The sequence below is a fragment of the Hesperophylax consimilis genome, chromosome 15, assembly GCF_061612785.1.
Source record: "Hesperophylax consimilis isolate HC1 chromosome 15, BYU_Hcon_1.0, whole genome shotgun sequence".
Taxonomy (NCBI): domain Eukaryota; kingdom Metazoa; phylum Arthropoda; class Insecta; order Trichoptera; family Limnephilidae; genus Hesperophylax; species Hesperophylax consimilis.
In genome coordinates this window covers 30,543,980-30,562,897 of record NC_142850.1, presented here as the reverse complement: position 1 = coordinate 30,562,897, position 18,918 = coordinate 30,543,980, and the positions used below count along the sequence as shown (strand labels likewise).

Here is an 18,918-nt window from a genome sequence, read left to right as displayed (position 1 = left end):
CTTTGCTATTGACGTTTATGGCTTTACTTAACTCTAACGCTTCTAAGTTATCCAACCTAAGACCTATTCCGTTTTTATGTAATAGGCTGACGCCAGTATTTTTGTCGAACGTATGGTTTGTTGCTATGAGGTGATTTGCAAATTCGGAGAATCCATTACTGTTTAAGCATCTTAGGTGTTCTTTGACTCGCGTTTTGATATTACGCGCTGTTTTGCCTATGTAAAACGCGGGACAGTCACTACATTGCAGTGAGTAAATACCTGAGTGATTTAACCGATGTTCTTTGTCTTTAACGTTCATCAAAAATTTACCTATACTATTGTTAGTGTAAAACGCTGGTTTGATATCTGGTGGGAGGTTTTTTATGCTTTTTTGAGAGAAATTATCGATGTACAAAATTCTACGCCATTGTTGAGGTTGATTATTATTAGTTGATATATTATTATTATGAGGGGAGCTGTTAAATAGAAATTTGCTTGTCGATAATCTTTTTAATTTCTTGTTTAGGATGTTATTGACCATATTTGCATTATAGCCATTATTAATCGCGATTTGTTTAATCGTCGCTAATTCTAATAAGAAGTTGGAATTTGATAACGGGACGGTAACTAATCTATGGATCATGGAATGGAAAGCAGAATGTTTGTGGGAGATGGGATGGTTAGATGAATTATTAATAGTTGTATCAGTGTAAGTGGGTTTACGATAGATTTTAAATTTTATTTTATTGTTAATGATTGATAGGGTGAGATCTAAAAAGTTTAAGCTAGAATTAGTTCCTATTTCTATTGTGAATTTAATTTTTGTATGAAAAGAGTTTATTAGTTTTAGGAAGGAATCAAGTTGGCGCTCAGTACCTGTCCAGATACAGAAAACATCATCGACATATCTCTTCCACAATAACACATTCTTTAATAATGGCGATTTACAGTTAAAAATGTTATTCTCTAGATTGTCCATAAATATGTCGGCGATGAGGGGAGAAGTCGGAGCTCCCATTGCCAGGCCATCTGTTTGTTGATAAAAAAGTTCATTGTATTGGAAATAATTTTGACTTAGACAAACATTAAATAGGTGAGAAAGTTCCTTAGAGAAATTATTTGGTAGTTTTGAATTTTGTAATAATTTGAACAATATGCTTTTACTTTCATCTACGGGAATATTTGGAAATAAGTTAACAACATCAAATGAGACTAATTTTGAATTATTCGGAATATGTAGATTTTTCAGTTCATCAATCAAAGTGAATGAGTTCTTAATGGTGAATTTCGGAGCAAACACTTTAGAATTATTAAATACTTCAGTTATAAATGAAGCTGTTTTGAAATTCGGAGAATTACAACTTGACACGACCGGCCTAATAGGTTTGTCGTTTTTATGGATTTTTAAGAAACCATATAATTTAGGGGCCAATGGATTTTTTGTTAGAAATTTTACTTGTTGGTATGAATTGTCTTGAAAGATAGGGGATTTGCATGAATTCAAAGCACTTTTAATGTTATCTAGGTATTTGGTAGTGGGGTCTTTAGGTAGAATGTCAAATTTGTCCGTCTTAATAAAGTCTTGCACTTTGGAATTATAGTCACTTTTATTCATTATAATTATCGTGTTGCCTTTATCAGCCTTTGTTAAAATTAATTGTTCATCCTTTAATTTCTTCCTGATGTTCAGCATAATGGATGTTTCACGATTATAGTTGACTTTAAGTGTAGGAATGAGCTTTTTTATTGTTTCTGCACTTTTGTATAGAGGTGGTCCAGGTTTATTATATAACGCGGTCTCGATGTCCACTGCAACGTTTTCCACTGCACTAATGTAATTCTTTTTATTATAATCTAAGTTGTATTTTAAACCTTTAGATAACAGAGTCAGCTCGTTTGGTTGGAACTGAACTGATGAGAGATTCTGTAACCGGTCGAAGAACTGATGGGTATATTTTACTGGTTCATTGTTATTATTTTTATGTTGTGACAGATTAAGGTTAATTAGTTTTTTGTTTATGATTTCACGTTTTTTGTAGGCCTTTATAGAGGCGAAGTTTCTAACTTTGTCGTCAAACAGATCCCATTCAACCGGGTGTAATTCGTTCACCAATTCTATGTGTAAAACTTTTAACGTTAATTTTATATTATTTCTCATTTTATATGCACTTTTTAGGTCTTCTTTTAACCATGCAATTTTAGCTTTAAATACAGATGTTTTTGAAATGTCCGGTTTATTGTTCATATTTTTAAACTTAGCGTTCAGATATTTAGGGAAAACTTTCATTTTAAGACACTGTTTGTAAAAGAATATATCCACACACGAAATTCTATATTTTACGGTAAATTTTTTATACATTTTTGCTTTAATAGCTGTACTTGCTAATATTATTTCTTCATATGAAGCGGTTACTTTGTGATGTGACATTATAATTTAAAATTAAACAGTAACTTTGTAAACATCACTTATGGGTAAATACTTAATGCCGACCGGGTTTCGCTACAACCGTAGCCTCATCAGGGCAGTATAATACTAAAAATCTAAAAATTAAATTAACATGTGTAGATATCACGGTAGGTGGACAGTCTGAGCTACAGTGGAAGAGGTAGGGATAGTTGGGAGATTGGGAGGCGAGTGTTCTTTGTCAATAGGGAACAATCTGAGTATAGGGCTTTTATTTAGGTTTATTTGGTTGTTGATGACTTTGCTATTGACGTTTATGGCTTTACTTAACTCTAACGCTTCTAAGTTATCCAACCTAAGACCTATTCCGTTTTTATGTAATAGGCTGACGCCAGTATTTTTGTCGAACGTATGGTTTGTTGCTATGAGGTGATTTGCAAATTCGGAGAATCCATTACTGTTTAAGCATCTTAGGTGTTCTTTGACTCGCGTTTTGATATTACGCGCTGTTTTGCCTATGTAAAACGCGGGACAGTCACTACATTGCAGTGAGTAAATACCTGAGTGATTTAACCGATGTTCTTTGTCTTTAACGTTCATCAAAAATTTACCTATACTATTGTTAGTGTAAAACGCTGGTTTGATATCTGGTGGGAGGTTTTTTATGCTTTTTTGAGAGAAATTATCGATGTACAAAATTCTACGCCATTGTTGAGGTTGATTATTATTAGTTGATATATTATTATTATGAGGGGAGCTGTTAAATAGAAATTTGCTTGTCGATAATCTTTTTAATTTCTTGTTTAGGATGTTATTGACCATATTTGCATTATAGCCATTATTAATCGCGATTTGTTTAATCGTCGCTAATTCTAATAAGAAGTTGGAATTTGATAACGGGACGGTAACTAATCTATGGATCATGGAATGGAAAGCAGAATGTTTGTGGGAGATGGGATGGTTAGATGAATTATTAATAGTTGTATCAGTGTAAGTGGGTTTACGATAGATTTTAAATTCTATTTTATTGTTAATGATTGATAGGGTGAGATCTAAAAAGTTTAAGCTAGAATTAGTTCCTATTTCTATTGTGAATTTAATTTTTGTATGAAAAGAGTTTATTAGTTTTAGGAAGGAATCAAGTTGGCGCTCAGTACCTGTCCAGATACAGAAAACATCATCGACATATCTCTTCCACAATAACACATTCTTTAATAATGGCGATTTACAGTTAAAAATGTTATTCTCTAGATTGTCCATAAATATGTCGGCGATGAGGGGAGAAGTCGGAGCTCCCATTGCCAGGCCATCTGTTTGTTGATAAAAAAGTTCATTGTATTGGAAATAATTTTGACTTAGACAAACATTAAATAGGTGAGAAAGTTCCTTAGAGAAATTATTTGGTAGTTTTGAATTTTGTAATAATTTGAACAATATGCTTTTACTTTCATCTACGGGAATATTTGGAAATAAGTTAACAACATCAAATGAGACTAATTTTGAATTATTCGGAATATGTAGATTTTTCAGTTCATCAATCAAAGTGAATGAGTTCTTAATGGTGAATTTCGGAGCAAACACTTTAGAATTATTAAATACTTCAGTTATAAATGAAGCTGTTTTGAAATGGCCTGGCAATGGGAGCTCCGACTTCTCCCCTCATCGCCGACATATTTATGGACAATCTAGAGAATAACATTTTTAACTGTAAATCGCCATTATTAAAGAATGTGTTATTGTGGAAGAGATATGTCGATGATGTTTTCTGTATCTGGACAGGTACTGAGCGCCAACTTGATTCCTTCCTAAAACTAATAAACTCTTTTCATACAAAAATTAAATTCACAATAGAAATAGGAACTAATTCTAGCTTAAACTTTTTAGATCTCACCCTATCAATCATTAACAATAAAATAGAATTTAAAATCTATCGTAAACCCACTTACACTGATACAACTATTAATAATTCATCTAACCATCCCATCTCCCACAAACATTCTGCTTTCCATTCCATGATCCATAGATTAGTTACCGTCCCGTTATCAAATTCCAACTTCTTATTAGAATTAGCGACGATTAAACAAATCGCGATTAATAATGGCTATAATGCAAATATGGTCAATAACATCCTAAACAAGAAATTAAAAAGATTATCGACAAGCAAATTTCTATTTAACAGCTCCCCTCATAATAATAATATATCAACTAATAATAATCAACCTCAACAATGGCGTAGAATTTTGTACATCGATAATTTCTCTCAAAAAAGCATAAAAAACCTCCCACCAGATATCAAACCAGCGTTTTACACTAACAATAGTATAGGTAAATTTTTGATGAACGTTAAAGACAAAGAACATCGGTTAAATCACTCAGGTATTTACTCACTGCAATGTAGTGACTGTCCCGCGTTTTACATAGGCAAAACAGCGCGTAATATCAAAACGCGAGTCAAAGAACACCTAAGATGCTTAAACAGTAATGGATTCTCCGAATTTGCAAATCACCTCATAGCAACAAACCATACGTTCGACAAAAATACTGGCGTCAGCCTATTACATAAAAACGGAATAGGTCTTAGGTTGGATAACTTAGAAGCGTTAGAGTTAAGTAAAGCCATAAACGTCAATAGCAAAGTCATCAACAACCAAATAAACCTAAATAAAAGCCCTATACTCAGATTGTTCCCTATTGACAAAGAACACTCGCCTCCCAATCTCCCAACTATCCCTACCTCTTCCACTGTAGCTCAGACTGTCCACCTACCGTGATATCTACACATGTTAATTTAATTTTTAGATTTTTAGTATTATACTGCCCTGATGAGGCTACGGTTGTAGCGAAACCCGGTCGGCATTAAGTATTTACCCATAAGTGATGTTTACAAAGTTACTGTTTAATTTAAAAAAAAAAAGAATAAATGTCATAAAAAAAAACTTATTTCATGTACTGTGGCTATATAAAAATAATTTTGTTGCATTGATCATCGATGCATCGGTAAAAAGTTTTAATGCAACTTACAATAACGTAGCGTTGCGGTTTCTATGCAGTTTAATGAACAATAATAAACCCGTTCCGTTTTTTCATGGCTTGATTTGGCCTCGAAAATACTGTTTGCACTTTTGTTTGTTTTTTGCTAGCTTAGAAAAAATGCTTACGATATTTTAAATGTGATATTTTTGAATACAACGTAAGCTTCGTTGCTTAACCTTCCCGTTACCAAGCATGAAAATTTCCATCCCACCCCAAGATCACATTTTGTTGCCGTAGCATTTGAGCTATTTACACATTTCTCGTTAAAAATATATAGATACCTACTTACCTACAGAGTATTTACTGCCTGTAGAGGAAGGTCAAACTTACCCTATGAATATGCCGGAAGCGAAGAGTGGTAAGGCAGTATTTCTATGTCTGATCTATAATCATTTAAAGAGTACACAAACAATAAGAATTTTCATCTATAAAACAATTGCGTGCAACTATAATTGCTGATGCACTCATATCTGATTGCACAATAAGTTCAATAGTAATTAAATGTTTTAAATTAAAAAACAAACATAAAAATTAATACATCTTTCTTTCGAAATAAAAATTCAATAGACCTTTAAATTGATTTATATTAGTGGAATCGATGATATGTTGTAGCAGTTTGTCCCATTCAAATACTGCTCTCTTTGCAAGAAATTGTTTCTAAAATTGGACGCATAAGGTGTTTTGTTAACTTTTTTTAGTGTCCACGGAAATTTATACTTTTGTTGATGGTGAAGATTTTATGGATGCTTGGCCACTATAATGTCCAAATAAAATTTGAAAAGTCTCGATCAAGTCAGCCCTATCTCTTCTCTCTTTTAACGTTAGTAATCTTAGTTCATTAACTCTACCTTCATATTGCCGGCTTTTCAAAGTTCTTAGCAATTTTGTAAATCGTCTCTGTACTATCCCTATTAGATCTGTTTCCCTCGAAAAATTTGGATTTAAAAAATACTATTAATAAATTAGATTACTTTATACATATTTTGAAAAAGTTTTATGAATATTTGAAATTTCAGTTCCTACCCAAATTGCCTTTCCCTTGTTTTTGTTTCATTTCTAAAGGTTACCTTGGAAGAAAGCAAGAAAGAAATTTTGAAAAAAGAAGACCTACACAAGTGTTATTTTGTTTTTTGTTCGAATATTTGTCGTCACTGAATGTTACATATCATTTGAAAATAGCTCCTTGTAACAATCAATCTCTTGAAAAGACGGTGTAAATTATCATCCCCAAGTTAAATACATTTGGTGGTCGTTTGGTAATCGCAAAACAGTTCGTGTAGTGGAAACTACGATGCTTATTATATGTATCGACGGAACCTTCCAGGAACCGTCAGAACTTCCAAATTAAAGGCCTCCTTTTACGCACTCCTAATTTTCCTTTTGGTAAATAAACACGATTTTTGTTTCTCGTTAAAATTAGTCCATTACAAATACCAAGCGAGTACACTTTTAGTAAAAAAGAAAAGAATTAATGCCAATGAATTAACAAAAATCTGTATATTTTCGTATTCCAAAACCGGACAAATGAAGGTGCATGAACAGGTGTTCCAATATATTAAGGAATTTCGTCAAATGTTATTAGAAAGCGACATGCAATACCGTTTTTAACCGGGTTTTAATACTCATTTTTCTCTGTCAAAGTTGGAGAAATCTAATAAATAAGGCTTGCTTGTATTATAAAGTGGATGCAGAAGATTTTCGTAAACAGAAACGGAACGCATAAATTAATTTGCAGACATACGAAATGCAAAACGGTCGAGTTAAGCAGGACTTTGTTACGATCAGTCAATAAATTGATGCGTATGAGAAAAAAAAATGTACAAGACTATTTTTTTGTTTGTCATAATACGTAGTAGGTTTAGCTTATTTTAAGATATATTGTCGATTTGACGATAAGATTGATGAGAAAATCCATTTACAATCTTGCTGAAGGACCAATATCCTATAAAAACTAATCACTAGAAGGTGATTCATCACACACATTGTACAATAACCAGCATGGCTGTTCTAAAGTCAATCTAGTTTTTTTCAGTATTTAATCTTCACCCCTCTTATCACAAGAATATTACGAAATTGATGCCAAAACTTTAATTTAGTTTTCTTGACCTGGATTTAATGAGGCAACGTTTAATATATTATATTATTATCTACCACTTGAAGGGTTTAAATAATAATAATGTGTTTTAAAATAAAACGTCTAATGACTTACGATAAACATTTTTATAAAGAATTGGCCTATAAGATTCAAAAGAAAATCTTCGTTACAATTCGTAAATAAACATTATGCAAATCTGCTTCCCTGAGAAAATTACATTTTTCTATCGATATCGTTGTTTTAATTTCTAATATTAATTCTTGCTTTTCTTGAATATTCTAGGCCATTATTTCAAATTATGAAGACAGGGAAGGTCAATCTATAAATTAATTAGATTAAAATGAGTCAATTTCATATTAATGTGAAAGATTGAAGACGAGTTCAGACTTAGAAGAGATGAGATTTTGAATGAAGGGGACGCAATTTTAGGTACGGTTTGATAGAAGAGAGGATATTTATTTATGGAGGGACAACCAAAAAATATGTGATGTGTTACCACTTCTAGACCACAGAAAGTACAATCTGGGAGGGTAACAATAGGGTCGGATGCTCTTTTTTGACAATAAATCCGCAATTTCATTACCCACGATGCCAACATGTCCAAAAATGCAAATCAAAGTGACGTATTTTTCAAAGCTTTGAATGGAAGATACATCACTCGAATAAGGCATACAGTGATTTAACCTTCCAGCGGGCGCGTTGAGAAATTTCCCTTGAGCGGGCGCTTGTCGTAAATTTTACGTCATCAAGTTTTCTCCATGTAAGTGGTGTTTTCTTTATACAAACGTTAGGGAATATCTTTGAGGATATGAAAAATCATAATAGGCTGTACTTTAAAAAAATATATTTGACTTTCTTAAAAAAAACTAGGCAACACTCTTAACATGTTAATATTTCAAAACAAAATATTTTATCGACTTATTTAGTCAGAATCAATATTCTCATCCTTACAATTGTTACAAACCACCTCAACTGAAGAATGGTTTTTGCATGTAAAGGACTGGCAACGGCAACACTTCATTGATGCGGAGGATCTTTTCTAATCCAGTGCACATAACCGACAAACACCGTTTTTTGGAAAGCTTCTGTTTTATTCTTCTGTTATCGGTTCAACTGCCCTACCGTAATTCACTTTGAGAAAAGCATTTATATCTTGCGGTAAATGTTTGACATTTGATTTGACTCTAGCATAGCTCGAAGCTCGATGCTTACAACTAAGTCACAAGAGTGGGGGAAGCGATAAGGCGCGTTTGTCGTAAATTTTACGACAGCGCGCCCGCTGGAAGGATAATTGATCATCAGGATAAAGAAGAGGGCTTGTTTTAAGTTTTTGGAGGGAACTGAGAGAGTCAGGGAGAACAAGATAATGTTCAAAATCATTTTATGAATTCATTTATTGCAATGCAATCAACAGAAAAAAATGAAAATATGTTTGAAATAATCTGTTATATTTCATTCACACACTCCAGTGAGTCTGAAGATTTGGAGCCATCAGTAGATAAAAGAGAAGAGTTGGGCATTTTAGGTGAAATAATATCATTGAATATAATATTGACAGTGGTGGGTAAATGTTAAAATGTTCTCTTTAAGGAATACCTTACTATATACCAATTAGAAATCTAAACATAGAAGTCGATTAAAAAATAATGTATTTATATTAGGTTACAAGAGCCACTTTTTCGGTTTAGTTATAAAAATTTAGATCTAAAGTCTTTGATTAATTCTTAGATTACTCAATACCTACTTCTAGAAGAAAATGGTCGCCAGTTTCGAGAGACGTTAAACTATTTGGTAAAAATATACATTAAAATGAGTGAAGTTAATGCATTTATTTGATTTTTGATCTTAAACATTTCATTTTTTTTTCATTGATAATAAAACAATAAATTTCAAATAAAATAATTTAATAATAATGATAAGAGTTTATTACAGAATGTATGCTGGAGTAGTGCAATGTAATACATTCCGTATTTAAAAATAACATATAATAATAATAATAAGAATACGAAGATAGGCAATGCGGAATAGAAGTGAAGAATGTGTGCAAGCAGCCGTTTATGCAGGATATTTGCTCCCGTCTCCTGAGGGCCATCAGGAAGGACTCCATCCAGGCAACCATGGCAGTGATGATAGTGTTATTTGATTGGCGTGGTCTGTGCCATAAGCTTCCGGTAATTATCTCCTAATTCGGTAGGCGGAATAGTTGGCGATAAACGTTATTTTAAGCGACTTTTACGAGTATCTTATGCCATTGGGATGTAGTGTATGTGCAAAATGCGTTGAATAGTATCCTTTTGACGTTTGAACTGCAAAAGAGAAAACGCCTTGACAGCAAACTGCTCTAACAGATATCGCTCTTTTTTGTCTTTCCATATCCTCAATGTCTTTCAGGACGTCTGTGATAATATGTCCCATGTATTTGATGCTACGGGTAACATCCATTTTCCTTCCATCTAGCCATACTAAAGGTATTTGCATGATTTCGTTTCTACATTTGAAAAGTATTTTATACAGGGTTCTGTTTTTTGCAAAATCTTCACATATTTGGAGTAGTCTCATTAGTGCGCTAAGTGACGGTGCTAGAGGAACCATATCATCTGCGTAATTAATATTATTTACAAATACTCCTTGAACATGGCAACCTATTTTTCTGTTATTAAGTCTTTGAATTAGTTCATCAGTGTATATATTGAAGAGTGTTAGAGACATCCTTCCTCCTTGACTTACACCACTTTTTCAAATAAAATGGGTTAAAAAAATTTGCCAGACCATTTCACCACATTTTTTTGCTGCGTGTGCCAAATTGAAAAAATCGCTATTATATCTTCCGAAACTGCTCTTTTCCTAAGTGTTCCGCAGAGTTTATTGTGGCAAACACAATCAAATGCTTAGCTTAGATCTAGAAAGCAGGTAAAGATTGGCGTTTTCCTTAGTTTATTTATTTATTTTATTTATTTATTTATTTATTGTTTGTTTGTAAATATTACATAATACAATTAATGAACTTAAAATGTCCAACTAGGCGATTGCCCATTTTAGGAAATTCCAATATGATAATGTTTTTACATGTAAATTATAGTAAATTATAGTGTTGACTATTCTGTTGTTAAAATAATACATATGTATATTCATATTCTAGAATACTTTCAGTTATACCACGACATATTTTACTATTGTTTAGCTGACATAATAAACTAAAGAAATATTAATAGATAAAAACAAGAAAATGAATTTGAAAATGAAACTGAATTGAAGAAATTCTGTTGGTAAAGTAATACAAATGTATATTCATAATCTAGTATACTTTCAGTTATACCACGACATTTTTTTTTTTACTATTGTTTAGCTGATATAATAAACTAAAGAAATATTAATAGATAAAACAAGGAAATGAAAAATAAAAAAAAATAAAAAATGAAAGTAAAGAAAAAAAAATAAAAAATGAAAGTAAAGAAGGAACTTTTCCTTTAAGGAAAAATATCACGAAGAATTGAGCAATTTTCGAACTTTCTTTATATAAAAATACAGTTCCTTTAATGCTAATATAATACCAATATAAATTAATATGTAAAGAAGAATGTAAAGAAAAACAAAATTTACAATTTTAAATATTAGTTTGCATATTAAGTTTATATATTAGTTTGAGAAAACAATATTTTATTTGGTAAATATACCGTAAATATGGAGACGCTTAGTTCGCTCATTTTATTTTAAAAACACTCGAATAATAAAATAAGAAACATATTTTCTTCACGCCATATTTTGACATAGTAATATTAAAATAGTTTTTTATTTATTTTTTAACTAAACTCAAACTAAGAACTTCTTTAAGTTTAACAGGTTCATATTTTGGCTTCGACGAGAGTAGAAAAAAAGTATCCCTAAAACTTTGACACTTGAATATTTTAATGACACAATTATAAAAATGCATAATCTACTTAACTACCTACCTATATCTGTTATATTTTTCTCAAGTTTATGTATTAGTTTAACCTATGTTCTGTAAAATATTCAACCGACGTACTTTGTACAATAAACTTTGCTTGCTTATGTTTATAAAATAATAACACCATAACAATAACCCTACACATTGTTATGTAAGTTCATACTCAATTTATTATGCTATGTAATTAAAATATTTTATAATGCTACTGAACAACAAAACCCATAACATGTATATGTAAAAGCCTTCTAGGCGTTAATAAAATAAAATAAATAAATAATTTTCCATGTCCGGAAACATAAAAAACTTGCTTCTCATTATTAACTAACTACATACCGCAAAGTGTTTTTTTAAAGTACGTACTATTTTATGTATAAATATACCTTTTATTTTTAATCAGAATGCAAAGAAATTATCGTATGTAATTTTATATACATAGTTAAAAAGGCGTAAAATTGAAAAAAACATTGTTTGCTGTTTTCTTCAGTGGCATGTGATCATCGTGTGATTTATTCACACTAGAGCGGAATTCAGAGTGTTGTGACAATGTTCGAGTAACATTGTCACAACACTCTGAATTGAGTTCCATAGACAAAAATCAATCATTAAGACAAAGAGAAGGAAGTCGGTAAAGTTTTATACAGTTTCGTATCTCAATCAGTCGAACACGCCGTACGATTGTCTATCGGCTAGGTATAACGTCGTACGCTGCGTCGGACCTGATCGCAGTGTGCACAAAACTACTAAAGATTATCAAGGTCGGTCTATTCGTATATTTAGCTATAACATGGCAATAGACCTAGTCAGTTGTAAATGCAGTTGGCCGACGGAGCGCCGCGATGCAAGCGTGAGTCAAGTACATGTGCATATCCTCGGTAATGAACTGGTATCTTAGACACTACAGACCTAATGACCTCTCTACAGAACGTGCCGCCCTGATACTTACTATTCTCGCAATTAATTCTATTGACATTTTTAAGGGTTGATTTTTGTAAAAAGTAGTTTTTAGTTTTGTGGTCGATGCAGTGCTTAGAAATGACGCAAACCAGCAGCGTCATGAAGGTCAGTATTTATTGATTATTATTATTTGTTGCATTATAAACCTTGTGACATTTTGAACAGTTTTTTTAATTAAATGCTTGCTAAAAGCGTTTACATATCGTACTTCAATTCAACCATTAATTATTACAACGAAGTTTTACGCTAGTGTTTAGAATGAAACTAGCAAGATAGTTGTCAGAACTAGTTGACAACCAATTCTATTGTTTATCATTAAAATTTAAAACAATTGTTTCCAGTTCATTGCGAATTGTTTACACATTATGTTTTCTGAGCTGACAATAAGGTTACAATCATTGTACTTGGTATGTAGGTACAAATGTAGTACTATTTTACTTTGTAAGGTCTACGTACACAATAATATTATTGTATCGCTTTCAAACTTTCTCGGTGAACCTTTTAAAGACGTAGAATTGTCGTGATTTTTAGGAAGATTCGGATGATGCATGATATTAATTTGTCTTGAAAACTTGTGGCCGTATTAAAGAAATCTCGGCTTTCAATCAATCGTTAAAAAAGTTTTATAAAATGCCAACTACATTATTACAAGTTTAATATTTCATATTGATGTGTTTTTTGAACTAATCATTCTGAATTGACTAAGAGTAGTGAAGTTGGCGGTTTTGCATTTCATCTGTCTGTAAATTATTTTGTACGTTCTGTTTCCGTTTCAAGATGGTAGCCGTTTAATACTTCAGTATAGATTTTTTAATGTTAAATACGTTGTATTGATTTTGACTTTTTATTTGTATTTTTTCAATATTATGGTTCCTGGGAACATTGGCTGCTCGTGACGTTTGCGTGTACTAGAGTGCTAACATGACATTTTTTATGTTGTTGTAGGTGAAAAGGTGTTATTTTTTCCTGAAATTCGGTTTTTTGTATGAAGACTTTCAAGAATTCTTCTTTTGTATGAAGATTTTCAAACTGAGATTTTTTGAAAAATTTCATACAAATAATCAAAAATTCGAAAAAAAACGGACTTAAAAGCATCTATAATGTCGAATTTTTCAAACTTAGCACTCTAGTTACACCCAAAAGACAAGAGCCGCAACTGCATGCGAACCTACCTGCTTGTAGAAAGTTTTTTTAAATAAATGTCATCGAGATAGTGACATTTCTTCGAAAAAATTGTATAATTCCTTATTTGAAATTTAAAAATATGTTAAAAATGGTTTTTAAATAAGTAGGTATAGTCCAGTCAGTGGGGAGTTTTACCTTGCAAAAGGTTAGGTAGTAGCGATTTTGATATATGTTGTTAAGATTGGGACTCTAAGGAAAAAAAAAGTTTTCGACCTTGGGAGGGTCGAGCTCGACCCGCCATCTTGGATTGAAGGTGCCAAAATTTGTTTTTTTCAAAATAATTGTGAAGTGGTCGTTTTTAAAACCAAATTGTTGAAAACAAACTTAAAGACTTTTTTCTCTTTAGAGTCCCAATCTTAACAACATATGTGAAAATCGCTACTACCTAATTTTTTGCAAGGTGGAGCCCTTTTTTATCCCCCACTGAGTGGACTAGTAGGTCGTTATTGTAAAAAGCATTAACTTTGTGGCTCATCATAATTTACAATAAAAAACACATAAATTTGTTTTTGACCACTATAGTTTTATTTTCACTCTACCGGTTTTGGAAGAACCCTTCCTTCGTCAGGAGAATATTAAAAACGTTCTTCCGAAACCGGTAGAGTGAAAATAAAACTATAGTGGTCAAAAATAAATTTATGTATTTTTTATTGTAAAGTAGGTAGGTATTTAAGTACCTACTTTACAATGAAATTTTTTTTAAATTTACTAAATAAGTTAAAATTAGTAACATGCTTTCGTCAACGCGAGGTCTATTGTTACAGAACAGTATAGTAGATAAACACATTAACTTCTAGACACAAGCGTCAGATTCTATGTTGAGGAACATTAAAAAATCAAAAGTAGTGAAAACTAATTGTATGAATTATTTTAGTTAATATTATTGATTTTACTTTGTATTTACCATTACACTTTAAATTGATTAATTATTTAATAAATAAATACATTGTTAAAAAATATATAAATGTATTATCTACCATTTCATTTATAATTTAATCAGTTTTGCTAAACGTTTAAATATTTGCCTATCTTAGCAAAAGCTTGCTAAAAACTACATAGAGTTGCATATTTCTACATAATCTGATATGATTTGTTATCTCAAAGCTAACGTTCAAGGTCTCCTTTTCTTTTTGAATCTTGCTGCAAATCAATCAATCGACAGTGCTGATAAGATTCTCTTGCGGAAAATGCCGATTTGTGAATCCGTTATGAATGAATTTTCGATATTATAGTGTTGCCCGTAATTTAAGCAAAGACCTGAACATGTGGTTCTATTTTGCAAATGCACATACAATTACAGTTGTACTGGTGCAATGTTATTAATTGCAATGAGAAATCTATTTGACAGACTATACAAAAAACATTATGTACATGTACAGAAAAAATGTAGATTTCGTTAAGATTTGAGATTTTCACGGCAAAAAGGATTAAAGTGATTTGTTTATGTCTTGTTGCGCTACTGACAGCATTACAGTTTCATTGTACATTGATATCCGTCATCAAGACTGATGTGTAATCGTTACAATGCAATGATAACACATTTGCCCTGATGGTGGACACTGTAACACTATAATGCCATCCGAAACTTTGTCTAAAGATGGAGGTAGTCCAAAACGGCCCAATACTTCAAAAATAAATCATCTAAGTAGAGAAATGTGTTTTCATGGATAGTGCGAAAAAAAAAAAAAATTTTATCACCTGAGTTTGGATTTCTGAAGAAGTTTTGTAAACATGGAAGCTATTTATTTAAGTTAGTAAAAACTAACATGAAACTGCCAAAAATAAACATTCATATTTCGCAATCACAATCGCCTGCAACATTTGATAAAACATGATTTAAATTGGTATTCAATCAAATCGAATAATATGTAGATTTGATCGATCGAAAAGTATAACTTTTGTTGGTACGGTTTATTGCTAACTTCATGTAACAAGTTCTATTTATGATTGTGTGTTGATCATCAACATGTAGATTCATGGGTGCCAACTTACTGACGCTTCCGCAAAATGTTTCTTGCAGCCAATAATGATGTTATTTAGCGATGAATATTTGTATTACTGCCAACAACAAGAACCTATACAAGGAGAATCTCATGGCCCTAGTTCTAAAGTAATGTTTTCACAGAGTTTAACACAGTTTATTTCAAATCAACGAAAAAAAGTTGGTTTCCGATTTTCTATGAAATCAAAATAGACTGCAAATTTTTTTATTGATACGATGAATGTATTATGATATTTAAGCAGGTATCTACCATTTATAAAAAAAAATATTCTTTGTTTTTTTTTAAATATTTTATAATTTTGGTTTTAAGTTCTTTAATTTCTCCAAATAATTTTATCAACATATAATATAAAACAAAATTAGGTAATTAAAGAAAACCCCAAAGGCACTGTCTGTGTGTGGGTAATATAACAAAAAAATTATAAATACAAGAAATGAATTTACTTTAAATAAAATAAAATACAAAATCGAGCAAGTTCCAATTTCAATTTTAAAGTTACGGTTTAATAACATAATATTGTTTTGAAGAAGTGCAACATAAAGCTTCAAATTACTAAATTTGACGGCCTCCGTGGTTTGGCGTGGTGTGCGCAAGTAAATTTTTATTTAATTAGTTATTTCGTTAATTTCGTGTTACTTCGCAATTCATTTAGTTCATCCCATTTAAGGATGGCGAAGTCTGACTGGCTCCAGACAGATAGCAGCGGTAAGTTGGGACTTTTCTACGGTACCTGCTTTCATGAAAAAGTTCAATATTGAGAGTTCTTCTGTTTTGTTTATGTAAATATGGGAAAAATTTTTGACTTTTAAAAAAATTTAATAAAATTTAATATTAGTATTAAATTTTTTATCACCAAGGCTAATTCATTATTTACAATTGAAATGTTTTCCATAAAAAATGATTAAATATTTTAATTATAAATACGCGGAGTGAAAAATAATACACATAACATTTTTAAAAAGCATAAATATTGTCTGCATAATATATAATTAATTTCAAATATAGAAAACTCGTTAAAATGCATTTTCAATATTTTTTGTTAAAATTTTCTTAAAATGTTTTTATTTTTAAGTATTTAAAATAGTTCAGTGATCCAAACATCTTGTAAAACATAATGTAAAAGCCCACTAGGGTGTGTAGTAATGAATAGTTCGGCTATCCAAACATCTTGTAAAACATTATATAAAAGCCCACTAGGGTGTGTAGTAATGAATAGTTCGGCTATCCAATCATCTTGTAAGACATAATGTAACAGCCCACTTGGGCGTGTAGTGATAAATAGTTCAGTGATCCAAACATCTTGTAAAACATAATGTAAAAGCCCACTAGGGCGTGTAGTAATAAATAGTTCAGTGATCCAAACATCTTGTAGAACATTATGTAAAAGTCCACTAGGACTTGTAGTAATAAATAGTTCAGTGTTCCAAACATCTTGTAAAACATAATGTAAAAACCCACTATTACGAGTAGTAATAAATATTTCAGTGATCCAAGCATCTTGTAAAACATTATGTAAAAGTCCACTAGGACGTGTAGTAATAAATAGTTCAGTGATCCAAACATCTTGTCAAACATAATGTAAAAGCCCACTAGGGCGTGTAGTAATAAATAGTTCAGTGATCCAAACATCTCGTAAAACATAATGTAAAAGCCCACTAGGGCGTGTAGTAATAAATAGTTTAGTGATCCAAACATCTTGTAAAACATAATGTAAAAGCCCACTAGGGCGTGTAGTAATAAATAGTTCAGTGATCCAAACATCTTGTAGAACATTATGTAAAAGTCCACTAGGACTTGTAGTAATAAATAGTTCAGTGTTCCAAACATCTTGTAAAACATAATGTAAAAACCCACTATTACGAGTAGTAATAAATATTTCAGTGATCCAAGCATCTTGTAAAACATTATGTAAAAGTCCACTAGGACGTGTAGTAATAAATAGTTCAGTGATCCAAACATCTTGTCAAACATAGTGTAAAGGCCAATAGGGCGTGTAGTAATAAATAGTTCTGTGATCCAAACATCCTGTAAAACATAATGTAAAAGCCCACTAGGGCGTGCAGTAATAAATAGTTCAGTGACCCAAACATCTTGTAAAACATAATGTAAAAGTCCACTAGGGCGTGTAGTAATAAATAGTTCTGTGATCCAAACATCCTGTAAAACATAATGTAAAAGCCCACTAGGGCGTGCAGTAATAAATAGTTCAGTGACCCAAACATCTTGTAAAACATTATGTAAAAGCCCACTAGGTCGTGTAGTAATAAATAGTTCTGTGATCCAAACATCTTGTAAAACATAATGCAAAAGCCCACTAGGGCGTGTAGAGATAAATAGTTCAGTGATTCAAACATCTTGTAAAACATTATGTAAAAGCCCTACTATTACGTGTAGTGATAAATATTTCAGTGATCCAAACATCTTGTAAAACATTATGCAAAAGCCCACTAGGACGTGTAGTAATAAATAGTTCAGTGATCCAAACATCTTGTAACACATAATGTAAAAGCCCACTAGGGCGTGTAGTAATAAATAGTTCAGTGATCCAAACATCTTGTAAAACATAATGTTAAAGCCCACTAGGGCGTGTAGTAATAAATAGTTCAGTGATCCAAACATCTTGTAAAACATTATGTAAAAGCCCTACTATTACGTGTAGTGATAAATATTTCAGTGATCCAAACATCTTGTAAAACATAATGTAAAAGTCCACTAGGGCGTGTAGTAATAAATAGTTCTGTGATCCAAACATCCTGTAAAACATAATGTAAAAGCCCACTAGGGCGTGTAGTAATAAATAGTTCAGTGACCCAAACATCTTGTAAAACATTATGTAAAAGCCCACTAGGTCGTGAATAAATAAATAGTTCTGTGATCCAAACACCTTGTAAAACATAATGCAAAAGCCCACTAGGGCGTGTAGAGATAAATAGTTCAGTGATTCAAACATCTTGTAAAACATTATGTAAAAGCCCTACTATTACGTGTAGTGATAAATATTTCAGTGATCCAAACATCTTGTAAAACATTATGCAAAAGCCCACTAGGACGTGTAGTAATAAATAGTTCAGTGATCCAAACATCTTGTAAAACATAATGTAAAAGCCCACTAGGGCGTGTAGTAATAAATAGTTCAGTGATCCAAACATCTTGTAAAACATTATGTAAAAGCCCTACTATTACGTGTAGTGATAAATATTTCAGTGATCCAAACATCTTGTAAAACATAATGTAAAAGTCCACTAGGGCGTGTAGTAATAAATAGTTCTGTGATCCAAACATCCTGTAAAACATAATGTAAAAGCCCACTAGGGCG

General features: G+C 31.6%; 1 protein-coding gene across 1 annotated transcript in view; it reads left to right on the top strand.

The window, feature by feature from the left end:
- The first annotated feature begins 12,492 nt into the window (after positions 1 to 12,492).
- Positions 12,493 to 18,918, top strand: part of LOC149417619 (uncharacterized) — a 51,056-nt gene continuing 44,630 nt past the window's right edge. Inside the window, exon 1 of the mRNA XM_089640601.1 lies at positions 12,493 to 12,519. Within this exon, the coding sequence (XP_089496727.1) occupies positions 12,493 to 12,519 (27 nt within the window). The remainder of the gene's footprint in view (positions 12,520 to 18,918) is intronic.